This window comes from Astatotilapia calliptera, chromosome 5 (genome assembly GCF_900246225.1).
Source record: "Astatotilapia calliptera chromosome 5, fAstCal1.2, whole genome shotgun sequence".
Lineage (NCBI taxonomy): Eukaryota > Metazoa > Chordata > Actinopteri > Cichliformes > Cichlidae > Astatotilapia > Astatotilapia calliptera.
This window is the reverse complement of record NC_039306.1, coordinates 36050192-36071707: the sequence shown is the minus strand read 5'-3', so window position 1 is coordinate 36071707 and position 21516 is coordinate 36050192. Positions and strand designations below refer to the sequence as shown.

The 21516-nt window shown below is 39.8% G+C and overlaps 4 protein-coding genes and 1 pseudogene across 9 annotated transcripts; 1 reads left to right on the top strand and 4 right to left on the bottom strand.

Annotated features, from left to right (window-relative positions):
* Positions 1 to 1802: 1802 nt before the first annotated feature.
* Positions 1803 to 9565, bottom strand: LOC113022354 (signal-regulatory protein beta-1-like). The gene is made up of 6 exons (XM_026167676.1): positions 9550 to 9565; positions 9110 to 9442; positions 8670 to 8789; positions 7766 to 8110; positions 4448 to 4765; positions 1803 to 2733 (listed from the first exon to the last, which is right to left on the bottom strand). The coding sequence occupies exons 1-6, from the start codon at positions 9563 to 9565 to the stop codon at positions 2399 to 2401; spliced, it is 1467 nt and encodes a 488-aa protein (XP_026023461.1). The 3' UTR covers positions 1803 to 2398.
* On the bottom strand, positions 9512 to 11702 carry LOC113023054 (CXADR-like membrane protein). The gene is made up of 3 exons (XM_026169126.1): positions 10999 to 11702; positions 10768 to 10853; positions 9512 to 10688 (listed from the first exon to the last, which is right to left on the bottom strand). The coding sequence occupies exons 2-3, from the start codon at positions 10829 to 10831 to the stop codon at positions 10297 to 10299; spliced, it is 456 nt and encodes a 151-aa protein (XP_026024911.1). The 5' UTR covers positions 10832 to 10853; positions 10999 to 11702; the 3' UTR covers positions 9512 to 10296.
* A 73-nt stretch (positions 11703 to 11775) lies between these two features.
* Positions 11776 to 13969, bottom strand: tp53rk (TP53 regulating kinase). 4 transcript variants are annotated; one of them, XM_026169123.1, is made up of 3 exons: positions 13950 to 13969; positions 13109 to 13374; positions 11776 to 12408 (listed from the first exon to the last, which is right to left on the bottom strand). In XM_026169123.1, exons 2-3 carry the CDS (start codon positions 13329 to 13331, stop codon positions 11921 to 11923), a joined length of 711 nt encoding a protein of 236 aa, XP_026024908.1. In that variant the 5' UTR covers positions 13332 to 13374; positions 13950 to 13969; the 3' UTR covers positions 11776 to 11920. The 4 variants fall into 4 exon arrangements, with proteins under 4 accessions (XP_026024908.1, XP_026024909.1, XP_026024906.1 ...); XM_026169124.1 differs by lacking the exon at positions 13950 to 13969 and adding an exon at positions 13889 to 13903; XM_026169121.1 differs by lacking the exon at positions 13950 to 13969 and adding an exon at positions 13482 to 13589 and having other exon boundaries at positions 13109 to 13393.
* Positions 13970 to 13977: 8 nt separating this feature from the next.
* On the top strand, positions 13978 to 20641 carry slc2a10 (solute carrier family 2 member 10). 3 transcript variants are annotated; one of them, XM_026169114.1, is made up of 6 exons: positions 13978 to 14226; positions 15434 to 15589; positions 16382 to 17632; positions 17777 to 17899; positions 19935 to 20070; positions 20151 to 20641. In XM_026169114.1, the coding sequence occupies exons 2-6, from the start codon at positions 15547 to 15549 to the stop codon at positions 20245 to 20247; spliced, it is 1650 nt and encodes a 549-aa protein (XP_026024899.1). In that variant the 5' UTR covers positions 13978 to 14226; positions 15434 to 15546; the 3' UTR covers positions 20248 to 20641. The 3 variants fall into 3 exon arrangements, with proteins under 3 accessions (XP_026024899.1, XP_026024900.1, XP_026024902.1); XM_026169115.1 differs by having other exon boundaries at positions 15431 to 15589; XM_026169117.1 differs by lacking the exon at positions 13978 to 14226 and adding an exon at positions 14243 to 14439.
* Positions 18255 to 18409, bottom strand: LOC113023112 (uncharacterized; annotated as a pseudogene).
* Positions 20642 to 21516: the final 875 nt, after the last annotated feature.

Sequence of the window (21516 nt, the reverse complement as noted above, 5' to 3'; positions counted from 1 at the left end):
TAAAGTAAATTTACCTACAGGTATAAGTAAAGTAACCTTAACCTTAAATCAGTGGCAGATTGGCACTGATTTAACAGAGCAAGGCCACTGCCTCTTCTTTCACCACTCTGAGATCAGCTACAGTTGTGCAGAAAGACATCCAGCAAATAAACAAGCTTCAGAGATTTATCATTGTGACAGATGAGTTTCCTCATACCTTGGTGATATGGAGAAGATGGCATGTGAAGAGGTTGTAAATAACTCCTTTTATTAGCAATGATGGACACGATGATGGAGAGGGGACACCAGCTCTGACCATCTGTCTAATAAAACAGGCAAATCCAGGCTCAGCAGCACTTTCAGAGTAGCATCTATATAAAATTAATAATAATTTAACATTTCTGCATCCAGCAAGAAGATATCTTTTCATCTATAGTAACTAAAGTATAGTTACCTTCTTGTGACGTCTAGGAGTATTAGGTTATTGTGTACATGTTGGTAAGCTGTCTTGTGGCAACTGATGAACTGAAACAAATGAGTGTACTGTGTGAGCGACGAACATTACCTGTCCTTTTATTAACTGCACAGGGTGTCATGGGTCTGTAGCTCTGTCCACCGTTTTAGGGAACATATTTCGTTTTAAAGTAAGTTACAGGGCATTTCCCTGCTTTACCTTACCTGATCACGGGCAGGGCGTAGGTGTTGATAACCCGGATCTTGTTCTTACCGTTCAGCTGACTCCTCAGGACTTGCCTGACCCTCTGCAGGTACTTCGTGGTTGCAACTTTCCTAGCAGCTTCTTCGTGGTTGCCATTTGCCTGTGGGATTCCCAGGGACTATTAGCTGCCCTTGATGTCTGCAATGTTGCCTTCTATTTGTACTGTTATTTCACGGTAGAAGGTAAATAAAACTGACAAAGCCAACCTGGTAGATTTAGTAGAATTGTTTTGAACCAATAATTTATAAAATCAAATGGCTATGAACCTCGAAACAAAAGAAATCAGCAAAATACTAGCTTTACTTTGCCAGCAGTATAATAATGACATAAAACTGCTTCAATAAAGCATTACTACATTTTCGCCTTTAAAAAAAAAAATTCTTCTTTTTTTTTAATGTTGGGTTGCTTTATCACATATATCACCAAATGGCAGAGCTTGGTCCAGATCCAGACGAAGTGCTCGTTCTGTCCAGACCAATAATCAGTGACAGAAAAAATTTGCCCGTAATGCATAAACCCAGAGCACTGTTTTATCAGTACACCATAAAACAATGGTCGCAGGTAAACCAGTCCCTACAGTAATCGCCTACTGTTTACGTAGTTAGGTAAGCCAATCAAACCCTAGCTTACTGCAGACACAAAATAGAGAGGAGCAGACAACTGAAGGTGAAAAAAGTTGATTCAGAAAATAGAAATTTTAAAATTGAAAAAGAATATTTTTATTATTTGCAAGTAAGGCCTGAGGTTCACTCTGTTACTCATGTGTCCTAATTTGAACAAAAACTTAAATATTACTATAATGAAAGGGAAATATATGGTTTCGATTTAACCCTAATCCATGGGATGAAAAAGACTTGAGATCTGGACCTTGTTGTGAAAGAAATCTTAGTAACCGGACCTGTTGGGTTTGTAATTGATTACCCCTGCTTTATCACATCATGTAAATTTTCACTTAATTAAAATGACATTGTGACACTGTAACTGGAATACACAAATTATAAATTGAAATTAAAATAATAATTTTTAAGGAATTAGAACACACTTACTTGTGTTTCAACATTTAATTCTGTTAATAGAAAACAACAACAAAACAATTGTCCCTCTCTCAACAATCTTTGTAACAAAACTTGAAATTGTTTGCAACTACAAACTACAGTTTCCTATACAAATAAAAATGTTCTGCACAAAAAAATAGAACAAAAAAATATGCAGCAATTAGAATACATATAGGAACATATAGCAATGAAACCAAGGTTACTCAAAACTTAGAGTAAATTCAAAGCAGCGTGTGCACTGACTGCACTAACTCTGCAGGTAGCTTAGAAGGTAGAGCGCCTAGCATCACCTTAGAAGAGTTAGTTTAATGGCTTAATAGTTAACTGACACTGTTAACTATATGAAATACAATATTGTGTGTGATAAAAACAAAAAATAATAATGAAATGGCTATTGTATTATCCAGAGGGCATCACGTGGTCTTTAAGATTGTCAGAAAAGGTTTATAGCAGTCTTAAATGTGGATAACCCAGCCTGTTTAACCTAAAGTGATATTCAGGCAGGATAAAATTTGCAGATATCAAACTAAAGCATTTCAATTTTTTTTGTTTTCTGTTTTACAGTTTTGTAGTCAGCAGAACTGCAGAATTAAAACTAAAATTATTTACTCCCCAGATGTGAAATGGTCCAAAGTAGGTTTAGACATCAACAGCTGTCTGTCAGGCAGAGTTTTGGAAATATGAAGAGCCTTTCCTCAGGCTCCTTCTGAGCACTATGAACCACCTGGCATTTGAATGTGCAGCCTTGGTAATTCTTGGTGGGATTGAGTTTGAGGAAACTGAACATGGAGTACAGGCCGTTGACGTTCAGGCTGGGGGGAGTATTAAAGACACCAGAGACAACCTTGTCTCCATCTTTAGTCCATGTCACCAACACCTCCTCAGGACAAAAGTCTTTTATGTGCAGGTGCAAAGTACACTCTTCATTCACTTTAGGACACTGAGGTTCGTGGTTGATGAACATCACATCAGGGGGGGTTCCTGTTTGAACAAAGCAACACATGTAGTAAAGCATTATGGATATATTGATATTGAAGGATCATTTTGAATAACTCTTGTTTGTATAATTTTCAATGAGAAAGAAAATGCAAACTGTGGAATGGAAATAAAGTAGTAATTCAAAGTAAAATTTTAAATAATTAAATTGCTAATTACAAGTCTAAAGTATCCTACTGGTAACAAAAAAACCCAAAAAACTATAAGATGTGGTTGAAATTTAGGATAGTAAGTAGATTTAGGATAGTGAGGCATAGACAACAAAAAAGATACCATGACCCGCTACTTTCTAAAGTACCATTTTAAAGCTTCTGTCATCACCATCCTGGTTGTAAAACCCCAGATGTGATGAGGAGGACAAGTTGTTAGCCAATGAGTGTACAGTTTCACAGATCATCAGTAGCTAAAGCTAGTTTAGTCACTTTGTTTTATTTTCTGACATTTGGGAATTTGACTCCAGTTTCTTTTAACACATCAAAAAGAAACATAAACCTGTCATCATAGCTGATAGAAAAGTAGTCCTTTTTAACACTGACTAGTCTATCTTCCCAGAGCATCATGGTCTCTGCTACCTTTGACTCTGAAGGTCAGGTTGTGATTTACCATAAATTGCAATCAATTTAATGCCAGAAAGGGACCTCTTATATGCCTCTGACCATTTTCAGACTGATCTCTGACCAGTGCTGTGTGAACATATAACAGAAAACTTAGCAACAAACCAATTACAAATTGTATCTTTAGGCACCGTTTTCAGCCTGTGACACACACACCTGATTTATTCCAATTTCTATAGTTCAATTTTGAATCTATAACACAGTTATAGTCTTTTTACACCAACAAAAATTTCCATTAGCTGTCATATCTTAGCAGAAAGGTTCAGCGTGTCCTTAAAAACTTTGAGGAAACTACAAAACACGAAAGAGGACAAAAGAAAAAGTGGGAGGCCTTAAAACTATCTATAGGATTAGTATCATGTCCTTGAGAAATAAATTTGTAAACATTGTGGAGACTGCCATGTTTGGGGCTACTAGTGGTGTTTGGGATGTTGTCAAAATTGATAGAATTATGACCATGGAAAACTATCGGGAGCTATGCATGGTGGTATTTTTACTGTAGACATATTTCCATTTATGTCTGCATGTTTCATAAATCACTGCATCTAGGTCCCATTTCCTAGCAAGATATAAAGAAATGAGGGGGTGTCTCAAGACCTTTGCATACTACATCATCACCAGGACATTTTCTTAACCAGCTAATCTAATCAGAGAGGCTGAGGTCTTTTAACATCTCCAGGAAGCTCCTGAGGATGTTTTACCAGCTGGTGTTTGCTGGAGTACTTTTCTATGCTGTGGTGTGCTGGGGGAGCAGCACAGTAAAGAAGGACTCATCCAGGCTGGAAAAACTGATCAGGAAGGCTAGCTCTGTGGTCGGCATGAAGCTGGACACTCTGGTGACAGTGGCAGAGAAAAGGACATTAAAGAAACTGCTGGACATTACGGACAATGCTGGGCATCCTCTGCACACGGCCATAAATAACCAGAGGAGCCTGTTCAGCGACAGGTTGCTTCTCCCAAAGTCAAGAACCAACAGACTTAAAAACTCCTTTGTCCCTGAAACTGAATTTCCTGGAGGAACCCACCCGAGGGATTAATAAAGTTTCATCTAATCTCATCTAATCTAAAACATTTGAAGCTGCTACCTTGAGTGTTGATGTGGTAAAAGACATCCTTGTACCCCGGAGCTTGGAAGCTGGAGTGGTAAACACGGCAAGTGTACATGGCCCTCTCATCCTCTATGGCCATGATGAGCTCGATCTTACTCCACACATTGTAGAGGCGGCTCTGGTCAGAGAAGGGGCCAAAGTGAGTGACGAGGTGGACCTTCTCCCCATCATTCCTGTACCATTCCAGGTCGATGTCCTGGGGGTAAAAGTTCTCCACGCGACAGCAGAGAACCAGCAGCCTCTCCACCTTTGGGATCTGAGGAATGCTGGAGATCTTAAGAAAAGATGGTTCCACTGGAAGTATGTGTGTGTGGTGGGAGGAGAGTACATGAGAAGAAAATGAAGTCAGTCAACAGGCATAATTTTATAATTAAATTATGTAGTCAAACATGCTAATGGTAGAAAAAGCTAAGATTGTGTCATACCACAAATACAGTTAGGTCCATAAATATTTGGACACGGACAACTTTTTTCTAATTGTGGTTCTGTACATTACTGCAACGGATTTGAAATGAAACCACTCAGATGGAGTTAAAGTGCAGACCTGCAGCTTTAATTCAGTGGGTTGAACAAAAAGATAAAAATAAAATGTGAGGAACCAAAGCAATCTTAACACAATCCCTTAATTACAGATGCTCAAAAGCAACAGGACAGATTGAATAACTGAAAATAAAATGTTCATTTCTAACACTTGTATGAAAACCCTTTGCTGGCAATGACAGCCTGAAGTCTTGAACTCATGTATGAACTCAGATGTTGGGCTTCCTCCTTTTTAGTGCTCTGCCAGGCTGTTACTGCAGCGGCTTTCAGTTGCTGTCTGTTTGTGAGCCTTTGTGTCTGAAGTTTAGTCTTCAGCAAGTGAAATGCTCTGTTGGGCTAAGATCAGGTGACTTGGCCATTCAAGAATATTCCACTTCTTTGCTTTAATAAACTCCTGAGTTGATTTGGCTGTTTGTTTGGGTCATTGTAAATCCATATTATGAAACACTGCCCAATCAATTTGACTCCATTTAGCTGGATTTAAGCAGACAGTATGTCCCTGAACACCTCAGAATTCATTCGGCTGCTTCTATCCTCTGTCACATCATCAGTAAACACTAGTGTCCCAGTGCCACTAACAGCCATGCACACTGCCTCTGCTGTGTTTTACAGATGATGTGGTATGCTTCCCCCCTGGAGAGTGTTGTTTACTTAATTGCTATTGTGAAGGGGTTTCTCATCGCCATGGAAATAATTCTGCAATCATCCACCACTGTTCACAAGTGCTTCTTTCTTTCTCAGGATGTACCAAACTGTAGATTTTGCCACTCAATTTATTGTACCAATATTAGGAGTGGTTTTTTTCTGTTTTCTCAGCTTCAGGATGGCTTCTTTTCAACGGCATGGAGCTGGCCACCTGTTTTCTGTTCACAGCAAAATCTTCCAAATGCAAGCACCAAACCTTAAATCAACTCCTGGCCTTTTATCTACTTAATTGATAATGACATAACAAAGGAATTGCCCACACCTGCCTGTGAAGTAGCACTTTGAGTGAACTGTCCAATTACTTTTGTTTTGATGCATGCTCAATCATCCAGGAAAGTAAATCTCCAAAAGTTGATTCTGTTCATCTGGACGTAGCATTTTGTGGGAGAAACGTTTCATCACTCATCCAGGTGACTTCTTCAGTCTCAGCTGACTGCAGGTTTCCAATCTTATAAACAGTACATTTGCATAATGACTGAAACCAGCCCACTGAAGGAACAATGGGCTGGGAGGTCAGTTCCTTAATCTTAACGTTTCTCCCACAAAACGCTACGTCCAGATGAACAGAATCAACCTTTGGAGATACACATAATGTTCAATGTCCATTGTCAAACTACAGTAAACAGGTAAAAAAACAAAACTTGTGTTAGTGTTCTAATATATCTGGACCAAACTGTAAATGATTGTCGTTAAATAACAATGAAAGTAGTTTTTTTCAGGATTGGCAAGACATGCAGCCCCAAATGAGATTGTTTAATTTAAATACAACAAAACAAAAAAAACCCAGAAGTTTCCAGTAACACAAACATTTAGTGCTTTCTTACAAATCCCCTTTGGGGTTGTGACAAGAAGATCTAGCATAAATTTTATCGTTGAATCTTTCATTAACCTCATGGGAAGTAAAAGCCAAAGATGAGGACTTTTGGAATGATGTCATCGGATATATGAATCAAAGATGTTTGGTGCGATTATGTCGCCTTATATGTAGACACCACTTAAAATAGGATCATGTGTTTATTTTCCCAAAATCTGGCAAACTTCCTATTTCATTTCATTTGTCTCTGGCTAACACAGAGAGACAGACAAACATTTATACTCACATTCACGCCTATGGACAGTTTAGATTCACCAACTAACCCCAATAACTGCATGTCTTTGGGGACATGTGGGACTGTGGGAAGAAGCCAGAGAACCTGGAGAAAACCCAGCACATGTATAGAGAACATGCAAACTCTACAGAGGCCACAGCCAGTGCATTTGAACCAAGCCACTGTGCCTCCTAGTCTGGTATATAGCTATATATACTATATGTATATAAATTATGGTACAGAACTTAATTATATAATGTAATATAGATAAATAGAATTTCAACACAATCATTACTTCTTTTCTATAAATAGGATTAAATATGCCTACTGCACTTACTGGTACACGTGGATTGGGTCACGTGTTTCTCCAGTTAAACTTTTAGTTAGGATGCATGGCATTATGGGATTCCAACACAGTCTCATGACATTTCTCGAAATAGTTGTAATATTTAATCTTTAATCTATTGTTATTTGTTCCTGGAAACAAATTTTATAGTTTTTTTTCTGTACCAGTTCATGTCCATTTGCACATATTGAATATTTCCCACTTTTAAAGGTTGCATTTTAGTGATAAGAGGAATTGGGGGCGGAGTTAAAAACTTTTGCCACTGTGCTGTGTACGACAATTTCAAGTCATACACATCACAGATTTTCAAACAGCTTGTTTGAGGTTAGGGATTAAAAACTTATAATTAGAAAAAGATTGTGGTTTGGGAAGAATAGCTTTCTTTTCTCAGTGTGATACTTTGTGTTTCTCTGAAACATCATGCTTCTGTCATGAAATATCCTCCCTATTAAAAGAACTTTAATTACAAATCCATGCTCACACTCACATAAAACGTAACAGTTTGTGTGCACATGAACATGTTTTCTTATGAAACCGGGCTGAGGATTTCCCCACTGAGCTGAATTCTCAGAGTGCCCTGTCTGATAATCTGCTCCCAAAGCCAAAACTACTCACCTTTAACCTTGACTGTGGTCTCCCTTCTGAAGCTCCTGTCCTTGCACCACACTACACACTGGTATTTGGTTTGGTCTTCAGTAACAGTCAGAAATACAGGCAGGAGAGATGTGTGATTTTTGCCATCTGACTGCAGACTAGCCCGTTCGCTGAGATCCTCAGTCTCCAGCAGGGAATCTGAAGAACCTGACTCTGACTGAATCACTGAGTCTGGACTGGTTCTTTGTTTAAACCATTTCACTTTGAGCTCCCACCTTGTGGCTCCCTGAATGGTGCACTTCAGTTCTGTGGGTACCTGAGCGTATATGATGTTGGGCTGACTGATTTCCGAAACATTAAATGGAACTGTGAAGAGAAATAGCAGCATTTTCTTTTCATTTTAATGAAATCAAACTTTTTCAAAATCAAACAAACTTTATGATATCTAGGTAAAACTTTAAAGGGATGGTAATAAAGGGATAAAAAAGGCTCCCTAAATACAGAATTGAATTTAAAATCCTTCTCATCAGATAGAAGGTCTTGAATAATCAGGCTCTGTTTTATCTTAAAGGCTTCATAGTATCGTATCACCCCAACAAAGTAATTCACTTTCAGACTGCGGGCTTACTTGTGGTTCCTAAAGTATTTGAAAGTAGAATGGGAGGGGTAGAACAGGAGGTTTTCAGGCCTCTCTTCTGTGAAACCAGCTTCCAGTTTGGATTCGGGAAAGAACACCCTCTCTACTTTTAAGATTAGGCTTACAACTTAAGCTGTAGTTTTTCCCTTAATTTACACATAGTTGCCAAATTTGTTAAATCTGTAGACATCTTTAATGTGAACATCTGACATTATCGCATTCAAATAAGACCAAGCAAAGCAAATTATCAAAATTTAACAAAAGAAATGTGCTTGTGTTGATACATACCTTTGTAAAAATATCTGTAGAGATATAAAGATCCTCCAGTAACACAGGTGACCAGTAGCAAAGTTATTGCACTTGTAACAGCTATCACAGTGGCTGTACTGTGAAGCGGCTCTGATGGAGCTGAAGGAAAAGCACATGAAAGTAACATAGTAAATATTAAATGGAATGGTTCTTATATGGTGCTTTTCTTCTCTACTGGAAAACTCAAGTGAACTACAGGCGCTTTTGCTTTGTACTTTGCTTTTTTGTGCTTCCTGTCTAACATTCACACGCACTCATACGCCAATGAGCAACTTTTGGTTCTTGTCCAACGATACTTTGCCATGCAGACTGGAGCAGCCAGGGATCAAACTATCAATCTTCTGATTACCTGCGCTACAGTATACCACTATGTATCTATGAAATCAAGCGATCCAAAGAATAAATGAATAAAATCCCACCTTGAACAGCCAGTGTTACAGATCGGTTGTACAGACCATTGTAGGTCTGGTGCTCAACTTGGCAGATGACATGTATTTCTCCACCCCTTAGAACTGAGGAGTGCAGCGTGATGCCACTACGAATGCTGTAGGTGCCATCTGGATTGTGTACAGCCAGCTCATTGCATACACGGGACAGTTGGCCCAACCCTGCATGGATGGTCTGGGTGCCATTTTGGATCAGCCACGTCACAGCCACTTTCTCTGGGTAGAAACCTGTTACATCACACTGTATGGTTTTCTCCTGTCCTTCTCTCACTGTTGCCTTTTCTGGGAGCAACACTGAAGGCAGAGCTGAAGGTGTACGGTTCAGAAACAGATATTACATTGTTATCATTAAAATTATTTAAAATGATTGTGCTTGAATTCGACAATTTGCACAAAAATGGATATAATGTCACTAATTGTTTTGTGCATCTTGGTCTTGAAGCTATGAAGACCATAAAGTCCTCAGTAACACATTTATTATTAATCAAGTGAGCAGTTGGGTAATTTTCTTAAAAAGAAAGTACACCCTCGTTCAATGCTAAGGTTTTATAGGCATAATAAAAATATCCAGTAAAGACAATCACAGATTAACATGGCATGTTACGCCATTATTTATTTAACAAAAACTAAGCCAAGATGCAAAACCACCTTTAGCTGCACCCATCCATCGCTTATGTAACGAATGACCACTGTACAGGATTCAGTACAGCCCAAGTTTGTTATTTTCATTTATCAAAGCTTAACATGGAAGCTCTGTAGAGCACTAGTGGGATCTTCCAGCAGCAAACACAACTGGCAGATCTCCATACCGTGCTGCTGATAAGCTGCACGCTGGAATTTTTACAACTTTGAGACAGTTCATTTAGGTTTGCAGGCAACTGTTTGTGCACACACACATATATATATATATATATATATATATATATATATTACTGTAAATCTTATGAGAATACTACCTTTTTATAGTTCAGCCTGTTCCACAGGGTCACCTTGTTTAAACTTTGAGAATAAATTCATGCATGCATAAATTTCATACAGCGTGATGTCTTAAACAAAAAATAACCTGCAGCTTGTCTGTTTGGTGAAGCTCGCTGACATCTGAAATGTCAATTTTTAAATTACCTGCAACTTCACGTTAAAGTTCCTCCTTTTTTGTATTATTAAGCTAGATAAACACTGTGGCTTTCTTGGCCCATATAACTCTCAGGCGTACCGAGCACTTTCAGAGCAGTGGACTCTGTGTAGATCAGAGGGTTGATGACTCTGCAGGTGTACAGTCCTTCATCTCCTACAGTGACATTATGAAGCTGCAGCGACGCATCACTCTGACGCAGGCACGTTTCATTCACCACAGAGCCTTCTTTGTACACATGAGCTCTTCCATCTTCCAGCGTGTACACCATGCTCTTCTTTGCGTGTTTGTCCACCATGTTCCATTCAATACTAAGAGCACTCCACTCCACTAGCTTATGCGGTGTGTCGAACATGCAGCTGAGCGTTACCTCATTGCCCACTAAGACACTGAGCTCTCTGGTGATCTCAGCCAAGGAACCTGGAAGGAGTCATGTAGACTTTGAGAACGAAAAGGACAGAGCTGTCATTTACAAGCCGGAACACTGACAAACACTCACCTTTACAGTACAAGGCAAGAACCATGAGTTTAATCGTCATGTTTGTAATACGCTGCTGATCCATGGGGTCTCAGATGTTACCGTCACTGTAAATTAAAAATGAAAGCAACATGTGACACATTCGTTTTTACTTGGGTGTGTTCGCACAATTCAAACACAGCTAACTGAAGATCACGTGGTGCATTACAAATCCTGTGTTATTAAGCATGGTTGTGGTGGCTAAACATTCACCTTAAGTGTCTGCTTATCAGTCATAGTGCACCTCCTCTTGGACTTTGACCTGCCTACCTGACTTCTAGTGCCATTCAGACTCAGAATTTTAACTGCAGAAGAAAACCAAAGAGGCACAAGGAGAATCTGCAAACACTATCCACAAAGGCTCCAGCCAACCATGAAATTTAAACCCAAAACCCTGTACGTATGTCGTCGCCAGTAAGTTCTGGTTTGGTCTAACCATTACAAATTGGTACTCGTGAAAATTTCTGGTAATTTCTATTCCAAAGTTTGTTCTGCATCCAACATGTTCACTGTATTGCTGTAAGGTCTTTACCTTACAATATAAAGCTCCTTGAGGCAACCGTTGTTGGAATTTGCTGCTATATAATTAAAACTGACACTTGAATAGCTGACTGTTCTCTACAAGTAACCTTCTCCGTGATTGAGGAAACACTCATTTCTGCCGTCTTTAAAATCCTGCATGACTGCTTCAGCTTATCAGTGCTCATGTCAAAAGGAATGCAGTAGTTTTATAAAGTTCTTAATACTAAATTGATCCACTTGTGTGTGTGTTCATAAATTCAGTTTACCGGTTCCATTTTTCATGGAACACAAACTACTTGATATATATACACACATATCTATCTATGTATGTCTCAATTCCCTTTCGCCCCTACGGGCAGTCTATCCTTCAAGCTTGGGTCCTCTACCTGGGAGCCTGACCCTCAAACCTTGAGGATACTGAGCAGTACCTTAGGTGCTTTTATATAAATCACCACATAAACTGCAAGATCTGAGGCCCCATTTATTAGAAATATTGTTATATTCAATTACAATTTTTGCATAATGTTAATTTACAGACTGTGCACAACAGTGTCTTAATTTCAGCGTTATGAAATTCCACAAGTCTGCCCCTGTACACACATGGGGAGTATCTTCACCCCACCATTGACCTCTTCCTTCCCCTCAACCGAACCTCGTCAAGCTTTTTAATGACAGCTGATGACTTCTTGGATGACGCTGTGTAGCTTTTCAGCAGCTTCTCAAACAGTTCCTCTGTGTTGGGGTGGGTACTGAGGAAGGCTTTCTCCAGCACATACAAGTCCACACCCTTATCCTCGGGCAGAGCAGAGATGTAACTCAGACCAAAATCTATGAGGACCAGGTCGGATTCTCCTCCCTCTGGGCTGGGTCTCAGCAGCATGTTGGAGGTGGTCAGGTCTCCGTGGATGACATCTTCATCGTGCATTTTAGCCAGGACCTGCCCCACGCGCTCGGCCAGCCTCTGCAACTTCAGCTCCTTGCAGGAGTCAGACTGTTGAGCAGATGCAATATAGTCACGCACAGTTGAGGAACCCACAATGTCCTCCAGGAAGATACAGTGGCAGGTATAGTCCACAAAGTAGACTACAGGGGCAGATATTCCTGTGAAGAAGAAAAAGTCTGATTTTACAAACTTTGTGTGACTACAATACCATTCAATTATCGATTAAGGTTTGTGTGTGGCTAAAAGATGTTTCAGTGTGGGCGGAGCAGATTTTAGAGAAAATGTTCAGATCCATGTTGAATAGATAACACAGAAGTTGAGAATGCACAACAAAACATAAGAGATAAAATGTGAGAAGGGTTGAATTTGTAATTTTTCATGAAGCTGACTTTATGCAGAAGCTGTGACTAAACATCTGTGGAAGCATTTGCTCATCTATTGTGCCCCCTTGTGGAGAAGAAGGGGTTTGTACACAACATATACCAACTATGAGTTATGTAGGGATCACTTTCTTGCATTTGAATGAAACGAGCAAAGGAATAAACACATTCCACTTTGTTGTTGGCTGCTTAATCATTTGGTCACAAACCAGAAAACTAAATCATCGTGCAAGTATAAATATTCACAGATCTGAAGCTTCCAACAAGATAGAACCGCTGCTGTGTACGTCTCTGCAGACTGAATATCGTCTGTTGTTCAGATAATAAACGCAATTTAGCTGAAAAGTCAATCTGGCGTAATCATTGACTCACGACCAGCAAAGCCAACAGTCTATCCAGTGGGTTAGTTGGCTACAAATATTCTTAAACCACCTTAGGGTGGTGCTAATTGGATCACCTCCACCAGCGGAGGACTTGCCTGCTCTCCGACACCGTAATATGGCGCGGACCTCCTGCACGGTCCTGCGGTGTGTCAGCTTTTCGTCTAAGGCTGGGTGTCTGTAGCGTTTAGGGAACCTTTCCTTCACTATTGTTGGCGTTCCCAGAAACTCGGCCCGGTACACCCGGGCTTCTGCCCCTTGCTTCAACAACTCTGCTTGCCTGAGGAACTCAGGGACCGCCATGTTGCTCTCCCGCGCCATGTTTACTTCCTCCTCCTCCGTGCTCTTTTTTTACGTCTGCCACCTAGCGACCACAAAAATACCTACACATAAATACAGAGAAACGTTTTCGATGTAGAGCACATACACACAAATAATACACAAAATATACACAAATAACCTATGACTCACAAAGTTCACGCCATCTAAAACCGGCTTCTTCAACATGACTCGGGTTCACTGTACATAAAGAGGCCTTCATTGTTACTATTAATGCAATAGACCACCTTTTGAATGCGATTCAAATCATGGAGCTGACAAATCTGCAGGAGCTGTGTGATGGCAGCATGTCAACATGGACCAAAGAATGTTTTCACCACCTTGCAAAAACAATGCCTTTGAAAACTAAGGCAGTTCTGAGGGGAAAGGCGGTACAACACGGTGTACCTAATAAAGTGGCCAGTTAGTGTATTCATTCAATTCGATTCATTTATATAGTGTCAAATCATAACAACAGTCGCCTAAAGGCACTTTATAATGTCAAGACCCAGCAGTAATAATAGTATTAACATTTTAAGTGTAGCTTGCACTGATACAACCTGTTACATCCATATCAGCATTTTCAAATTGAAGACAGCCGTCGGCCATTCTGCTGCTTACCTAAACCCTTCAATGTGTGTGTGTGTGTGTGTGTGTGTGTGTGACAAAGCGAGCGGACTGGTCCTCCTCTCTGCTCTGGCCGGCTGTGGGCGGTGCTTGCAGATCCTCTGCCTGGATTACCTTCCCGGGGAACTTCCATAGCTGACGACCTCTGGCGTCAAAACTTGGCCAAGAAATTCTTCTTTGCAATCCGACACTGCTGCCACGTAGCCCCAACTTCCTGGAGGGCCAGAGGTTTTCCAGGAGCATTTTTGTGTATTGTTTCCTGCTGCCAGAGGTGAGTCCATTTCTCTGTCCTACCCCAAAATATATAAATTCACAGCGGATTGCCCTGTGTGTGTGTGTGCGTGCGTGCCCACTGTGCTTGCTGAAATACAGTGGGAGGGATGAATAATGGAGCTACATTTCTCCACAACAGAAGAAGCTGGAGCGTTAAAATAGGCTGCAAGAGAGTTGTGAAGAGGAATTTTTACGGAATTTTGAATTTTACGTAAATATGGTGGCATTTACGTAACTATAAGTAAAAATGTTATTGAAGTGTTTTAAACAGGAAATATTTTACTTTTTACTGTCATGGTTTTAAGTGTGAACCCCAGCCGTGCTACAGATTTCTAAACATCGTATTTAATTCCAGGTGGATTGCTATTATTATCATCATCATTATTATTATCATTATTTTTGCAATAATAGTCGGAAACAAATATAATAGTTGTATAACGTATTTACTGCCTTACTATCGAAAAAGCACAGCAAATTTTGTAAAGAAACTTGTGAAATCATTCTACTTGCAGATTTTAAATATTTAAATATTTAATAAATTGAAAGATTAAATTAATCCACCTTTTACACAAAAAAGTTTGTCAAAAAAATTAATTGTTTTAAGAAAAGTGATGAAAAGTTACTCTGTTAAACTAGTCAGGTTATTCTCATAGAAGGCTCTTATACACCCTGGACTGACACTAGCACAAAAAGACAGACGACTCTGCCAACATACGTCAATTAAAGCGTTAAGTTGAATCGTTGTCTTTTGTATGTTAGTTATGAGCACTGTCCAAGTTATTGATCAGTGAATGAACTGTTGAATGACTCATCCACCAGTCAGGAAAGTCTGGATGTTTCGGTGACAGTTCAGTGTTCCAGCTAATGAATACTGAAGCTTGTCGGTGATAATTAATGTCTTCCAGAGTCAGTAAGCAGAGACACAAGTGCTTTTTAACTACAGTAGTGGTGTTCCTCTCCCTCTTGATATTTCAGAGCGACACATCAAATTCTCCACTGCCTTGTCACTGTCAGGTGACAGGATGTCTAGTAGAATTATACTTTGACGAGCTAACTGCTTTCTACACAGACATGTTTTATTTCATTCTTTTTATACCTTCTTTGCATGGACTCCCTAATGAAATCATTGTAATCAACAAAAGTGTTGTCATGGCAGCGGTGCTGCTACAGGCTCTGATGGGCTTCCTTTGATTTTCTGTCAGCAGGGCTTCCTGTTGGTGCCAGAGCAGGAGGACAGTACACGAAATGGAGATGATCTTTTTATTGTTTCCCATATACTCTACAGTGAATGTCTTCTGAAAGATGGATTTAGAGCTGCATGGTCTGGCTTAAATGTGCACATAACAAGACAGAAGCAATGAGTAAGTAATTTTATGTAAATCAGTTTACCACAATCAAATGCTGATTTTTACTGTGACATAAAGTAAATTGGTGTAAATATTGTGTGAAATGCATTAGTGTTGACTAATGTGATCCGCCAGTGCAAATGCTTGCTTGATTGTTCTAGCTGCTGATAGCTCACATTTCACACTGAAGCCCTGAATCTACATTCAGAACATGGTTATTGAACAGCACAACATCTTTAATTACTCAAAGGTGCAAAGGTGAAAATTAAATGACTATCAAGGGAAGACTGAACTCCAGCAGCTTACATCTTCATCTTTTTCTGCCTCATTTGCATTTCAATCAATAGATTCTGAACATCAGAGAACCACAGGGTGATCACAGTGACCAATGTGGCTCATTTATTAGGGTACTTTCTAAAGCTAAAATGCACCTGTTGTTCTAACGTGATCAGCAAGATGAAGTTGTAGTACCACTTGCTGATGATGTCAGGAGTTTAGTAAGTTGTAAACTAACTCCTGACATCTGAAGGATTTAAGGTTTTGTCCAAATAACATCATCTAAGTATGCATCAAACCAAGCTGTTTCAAGTTCCATCTTTATTTCTAGACGCTAACCCAACAAACACAAAGAAAAAGAATGTTTCCAATTCAGTTTACCACAAATAACATAAAATGAATGGATTCAAATCTTATAACCGTTCAGTAGTTTTCTTCTGTGTAATTCCTTACAACTGAGATTATTTGGGAGGCAGTACATTTTCTTTTATACTTTAAAAATTAACCATCTTAATTTTTCTTTCCTCACAGGTTGTCCTATCACGCCATTGGCCAGTGTGGTGTCTACTCTGGGCGGACTTGTCTTTGGTTATGAGCTGGGCATCATATCGGGTGCTTTACTGCAGCTCAAGGTTGATTTCAGGCTGTCATGCATTCAGCAGGAGGCGCTGGTCAGCTCCTTGCTGATAGGAGCCTTGCTGGCCTCGATCATTGGCGGCTGCTTAATTGACCGTCATGGCTCCAGGAACTCCATCCTCATCAGCAATGTCATGATCCTGACAGCCAGCCTGGTTCTGCTCATCAACTCATTCTTAGCACTGGTCATAGGAAGGATCACAATAGGCTTTGCCATGTCTGTATCCTCCATGTCCTGCTGCCTCTTTGTGTCTGAGGTAGTAAGTCCAGACCGCAGAGGTTTCCTGGTAACACTGTATGAGGCTGGGATTACTGTGGGCATCCTGTCAGCTTATGCCATTAACTATATCCTGTCTGGCTATAAAAGAGGGTGGAAGTGGATGTTTGGTCTAGCTGTGGTACCAACACTGGTACAGCTCATGTCCATCTGCTTACTCCCTTCCAGTAGTAAGGATTCTTTCAACCAGAGTCAGTGCTTTCAAAATGACAGCACTGAAGCCCAAGAAGCAGATGACTCAAAAGTGCAGTCTAGCAAGAGAAATAAGAAGGTTCAACGCAGCACTTTCTACTTGTTCAAGCGCCAGGACAATATGAGGACTCGGACTGTCATCGGGCTGGGATTAGTTCTCTTTCAGCAGTTCACAGGCCAGCCAAACGTACTGTTTTATGCCTCCACCATCTTCCACACAGTGGGATTTCAGAGTGACTCCTCAGCAGTGTTGGCATCAGTTGGGTTGGGGTTGGTCAAAGTGATTGCTACTCTGATATCCATGGCGTTTTCAGACAGAGTGGGCAGAAGGCCTCTGCTCATCGGAGGCTGCTCTGTCATGGCTCTGTGCCTAATAACCATCGGACTCTTCAGTGGACATTCGCAGGTGACCGCTATGAGACCTTGTAATGCTCAAAACATTGACGTTAACGAAACACGGGCACGTCACTCACCTGTTGGCAATTACTCTGTTTTTGATACGTCTCTGGCTGGAAACCACTTTCTTTTTAAAAACACCACACAAGATAAAATCGGCCACATTTCTTTGGAACCCACTCCACAAACTTTTACTAAAGTCCACGGCAAAGTGATCAACTGGATCATCCTCCTGTGTATGATGGGTACTGTCAGTGCATACTCTGTTGGATTTGGACCAAGTGTGTAAATTTATTCAATATTATTTACTTTATAGATTTAAAGCTTAAATAATTTCTGTGTATTTGTCAAGCATAGCTTTACCTCCATTACAATTTTTACCTGTGGGTTATCATAACGTTTTTTGTTGTTTTTTTTTGGATCAGTGACATGGCTCCTCCTGAGTGAAATATTTCCAGCTGCTGTTAAAGGAAGAGCATTCGCATTCACAAACTGCTTCAACTGGGCTGCAAATCTGCTGGTCACCTTCACCTTTTTGAATGTTATTGGTGAGTCTTGGAGTTTCAATAGCACTATAGGTTTTAAAGTAGCTAGATGTTTACCTTTAGTTTACCAGAAAAAAAATAAATGAATAAAAAAAATCATAATAATTATAATAATAAAATGCTTCCAAAAAAAAAGTTCATTACATCTATTGATTTCATGATGCATGATAAATGGACTGCTCAGTCAAAGCGCTCTAAACTACATGCCACATTCACCCAGCCTCTGATTGATGCATCAGAGAGCAACTTGGGGTTAGTATCTTGCACAAGGATATTTGCAGAGTAGGGCCAGGGATTGAACCACCAGCCTTCCAATCAGTAGATGATCGGCTCTACCTCCTGCGCTACAGCCACCCACAAAAATGTGGAACGCTTCACGAATTTGCGTGTCATCCTTGCGCATCCTGGCCATCCGGTGAAACTGCTGGGAAGACAACGTTGGAGAAACGTTAACATTTTATGCTAAACTTCTCTGTATTGTATCCAATTTAGTGCGTACCCTAAAATAAAAGTACTGGATACAATAAAGTGTAATTACATTGTATTATGTGGTGAATATACATATGACCTCATATATAATGTACAAAAAGATAAGGATCCACTGTTGCAAACACATTAAATGCCTGAAAAAGCAACACGCTAACATTAACATTAACTGCTAACATTAAGCTACCAGTGGTGATCCCACCCTGACAAATGGCTCGACTTGCTAAGTCAGACTCATTACTGGTGGGAGTTGGACTCTGCCAGGGCTGTCCTTTGTTAACAGTTCTGTTTATAACTTGTATGTGAAGTGGCTTGGGATGAGAATTAGCATCTCCAAGTCTAAGACCATGGTCCTTAGCTTAAAAGCCACAGAGACGCAGTGTTTAGAAAAAATGCATCTCAACTGTTCCAATACTCCTGACACAGGAGGCAGTGGTTGTCCTTCTTTCCTGGATCGGTTGGAGCTTTCTTTAGGTGCCTTCCCAGGTTTAACAAATGTCCAGCAAGGATAACCACGTTTACTCAGGGCCTTCTTGATGTGATGTTCTTACATCATTAATGATCAAGGAACTGACCTCACAGCCCATTGTTCATTAGTAGTGCTGGTTTCAGTCATTGTGCAAAGGTACCGTTTATAAGAATGGCAAAACCTGCAGTCAGAAGACTGAAGAAGTCACTTGGATGAGTGACGAAACGTCTCTCCCACTGAAAACGCTACGTCCAGATGAACAGAATCAACCTTTTTGGGATTTACTTACCTGGATGATTGAGCATGCATCAAGATACCACTGTTATCATGGGTAGTATTTAAAGCAAGTTACTCTCTCATTCCCACCTCCAGTTTTTATCAGCTTTGCTTCTGGCTGTGGATAATACTCAAATACTACAATTATTTGTGCTTCTTGAGATGGGAATTTGTGATCGGTGTCATGCTGGCATATAAAAGTTGAAAGCTGCTTGAAAGCTTGTTAACTGTTAATTATGTGAAAATTCAGAGTGACTTGTTTATAACTGAATGGAAACAAGTCTGAAAGTGTGAAATATGGAGAATTATACTTTTTGTTTCTCCTTTTTTTTAAAAGTACGATAGCTATAATGTTGACTTTTAAATGAACCCAACCTTGACCCTAAAAGTTCAGCATGAAATGTAATGAGCTGGATCTCCTGTGCAGAAGGACAATTTACATGAAGTTAATGGTATACCAAAATAAAAGCTCTCCAGTTTGAAGTTAAATGCGTTGCACAAAATAGTTTAATATTTTTTTGATAATGAATAACCAAAAAATGCAAAATATAAAATCTATAAATGCAGATTTTTTTTAAAAGCTCAAAGTTTAACAGTTAAGATTACTTGTTTGATTTAAAATCCACTGTTGTGATTTACAGAAGCAAATTTGTTTTTCTTTATTTATTTTCATTATTCAAAACGTATGGCCCTAATTGTATGTCATTGACCTAGAACCCAACACACAAAGTAAAAACATATCAAGACCCACAGTGTAAATATGTTTTTGAACATGGTAGCAAAAAGAAATGTGTTTTAATTCTGCAGATATGATTGGCCTGTCAGGGATGTTTCTTGTGTATGGGCTGACTGCTGTGGCAGCTGCAGTGTTCTTCTACTTCATGCTACCAGAGACAAAAGGGAAGACTCTGGAGGAAATAGACAAGGAGCTGCGTTTAAACAGGTATGATCTGCAGTCTATTCACCTGATCAAATACAGAGTCCCGAGTGATGCAATGTGAGGCCTCCACTGTTGTTTTGCAGGTTTTACCACCATCTGGAGTGCTGTGGCTTCATCAGCAGCAGAAATACCTCCTCACAATACCAGAGAGTGCACTGTCAGGTTTGCACATCGGGGTGAACCAAAAAGATAATGAACTGTTTAGGAAGACATCACCTCAAACAGCTGACCTGAAATCTTTAGTCAAAATAAAAATCGACAGTTAGCGTGTGCCTAAGTTCATGAGGGTTGAACATGAATGATATAGGACTTTGTAACATGTCTTTGAGTTTAACTGGGTGACATGAGCTTGTTTTTTTCTTTACCACTGTGGGCTTATTGGATTTCTTTGTTAAGAGAACTTAACAGGTCAACATCTTTCCAGCTCTTGCTTTAAAACAAACAAACAAACAACCTTTGTCACATACACATTCATACAGAGTACAACATGTAGTGAAATGCTTGTGTCCGAGCTGCAGACAGGCTGTAGACATAGCCGCGCCATTCCAGGACTTGGCTTTAGCATTGGGGGGGGGGGGGGGGGGGTCTAGCCAGGACCCTTACTGGATACCAGGTGGGGAAAACGAACTTGCGACTCTCATTCCAAAGGTGTCTAGTCTTACCACTACATTATCCAGATGCAGGGGATAGTGGGGATGAGAGGGGACTGTTAAACAAAAGGTTTGCTTGTTTACCTCAAAATATCAACTTTAAGATGTTAAGTCTTCGGAAAATGTGGAGGACGGCAAATTTTTTTGGGCTTTTGTTTTCATAGATTTTACAGCTTGTCCTACTGAATAAATCTTTCATACTACACCAAAATAACTGTTTTCCCACCATCTACAACAGAAGCATGTGTGTGTGTGTGTGTGTGTGTGTGGAGGGGGGGGTTATATTCTATCACAACTGGGCCTATAAGCGGACCCATCCTTATGGTAGACTTTTTTAATGGAAAAAGGAAAATTAATGGCAGGAAAAACAACTGTGTTCTATCCATGTGAACAGGCTTCAAATTCTTGATATTGTGCAACATCTGAAGAAAAGCATCCACTTCAACTGGACACAAAGATTTGTTTTTGCACAGAGAGGTAGTAGATTTTAACCACTAGTAGAAACGGCATCCTAGTCATTGTTGCTGTAGGACAGAGTTGTACACACTGAACTCGAGATGGCAACACCTTTCAAAACTGAAGTTGCACTTTGGGATACACAAATATTTCTTTTCCATATTTATATTTTCAGTGTTCATTTAGCATCAGTGCATCTTTCTTAAACTCTTAATTTAGAGCATTTGTGGCAAGACATCCAGATGTTGCATTTGTAGCAGCCCAAGTCTGTGTAATCATGAGAGACATGAATCAGACAGATTTACCTGATAAATAAAACACATGTTTATTTACACAAATATTC

Bases quoted from the DNA above. Each gene is read 5' to 3' on its own strand.
- LOC113022354 (XM_026167676.1), bottom strand. The intron at 8,111-8,669 runs GTATGTATCAAC...TTCTCTTCACAG, and splicing joins CTACAGATATTTTTACAAAG to TTCCATTTAATGTTTCGGAA. The intron at 4,766-7,765 runs GTGAGTAGTTTT...ACATACTTCCAG, and splicing joins GACCACAGTCAAGGTTAAAG to TGGAACCATCTTTTCTTAAG.
- LOC113023054 (XM_026169126.1), bottom strand. From the start codon at position 10,831: ATGGATCAGCAGCGTATTACAAACATGACGATTAAACTCATGGTTCTT. The intron at 10,689-10,767 runs GTGAGTGTTTGT...GACTCCTTCCAG, and splicing joins TCTTGCCTTGTACTGTAAAG to GTTCCTTGGCTGAGATCACC.
- tp53rk (XM_026169123.1), bottom strand. From the start codon at position 13,331: ATGGCGCGGGAGAGCAACATGGCGGTCCCTGAGTTCCTCAGGCAAGCA. The intron at 12,409-13,108 runs GCAAGTCCTCCG...TCTTCTTCACAG, and splicing joins ATTACGGTGTCGGAGAGCAG to GAATATCTGCCCCTGTAGTC.
- slc2a10 (XM_026169114.1), top strand. From the start codon at position 15,547: ATGGTCTGGCTTAAATGTGCACATAACAAGACAGAAGCAATGA. The intron at 15,590-16,381 runs GTAAGTAATTTT...CTTTCCTCACAG, and splicing joins TAACAAGACAGAAGCAATGA to GTTGTCCTATCACGCCATTG. The intron at 20,071-20,150 runs GTATGATCTGCA...GTTGTTTTGCAG, and splicing joins AAGGAGCTGCGTTTAAACAG to GTTTTACCACCATCTGGAGT.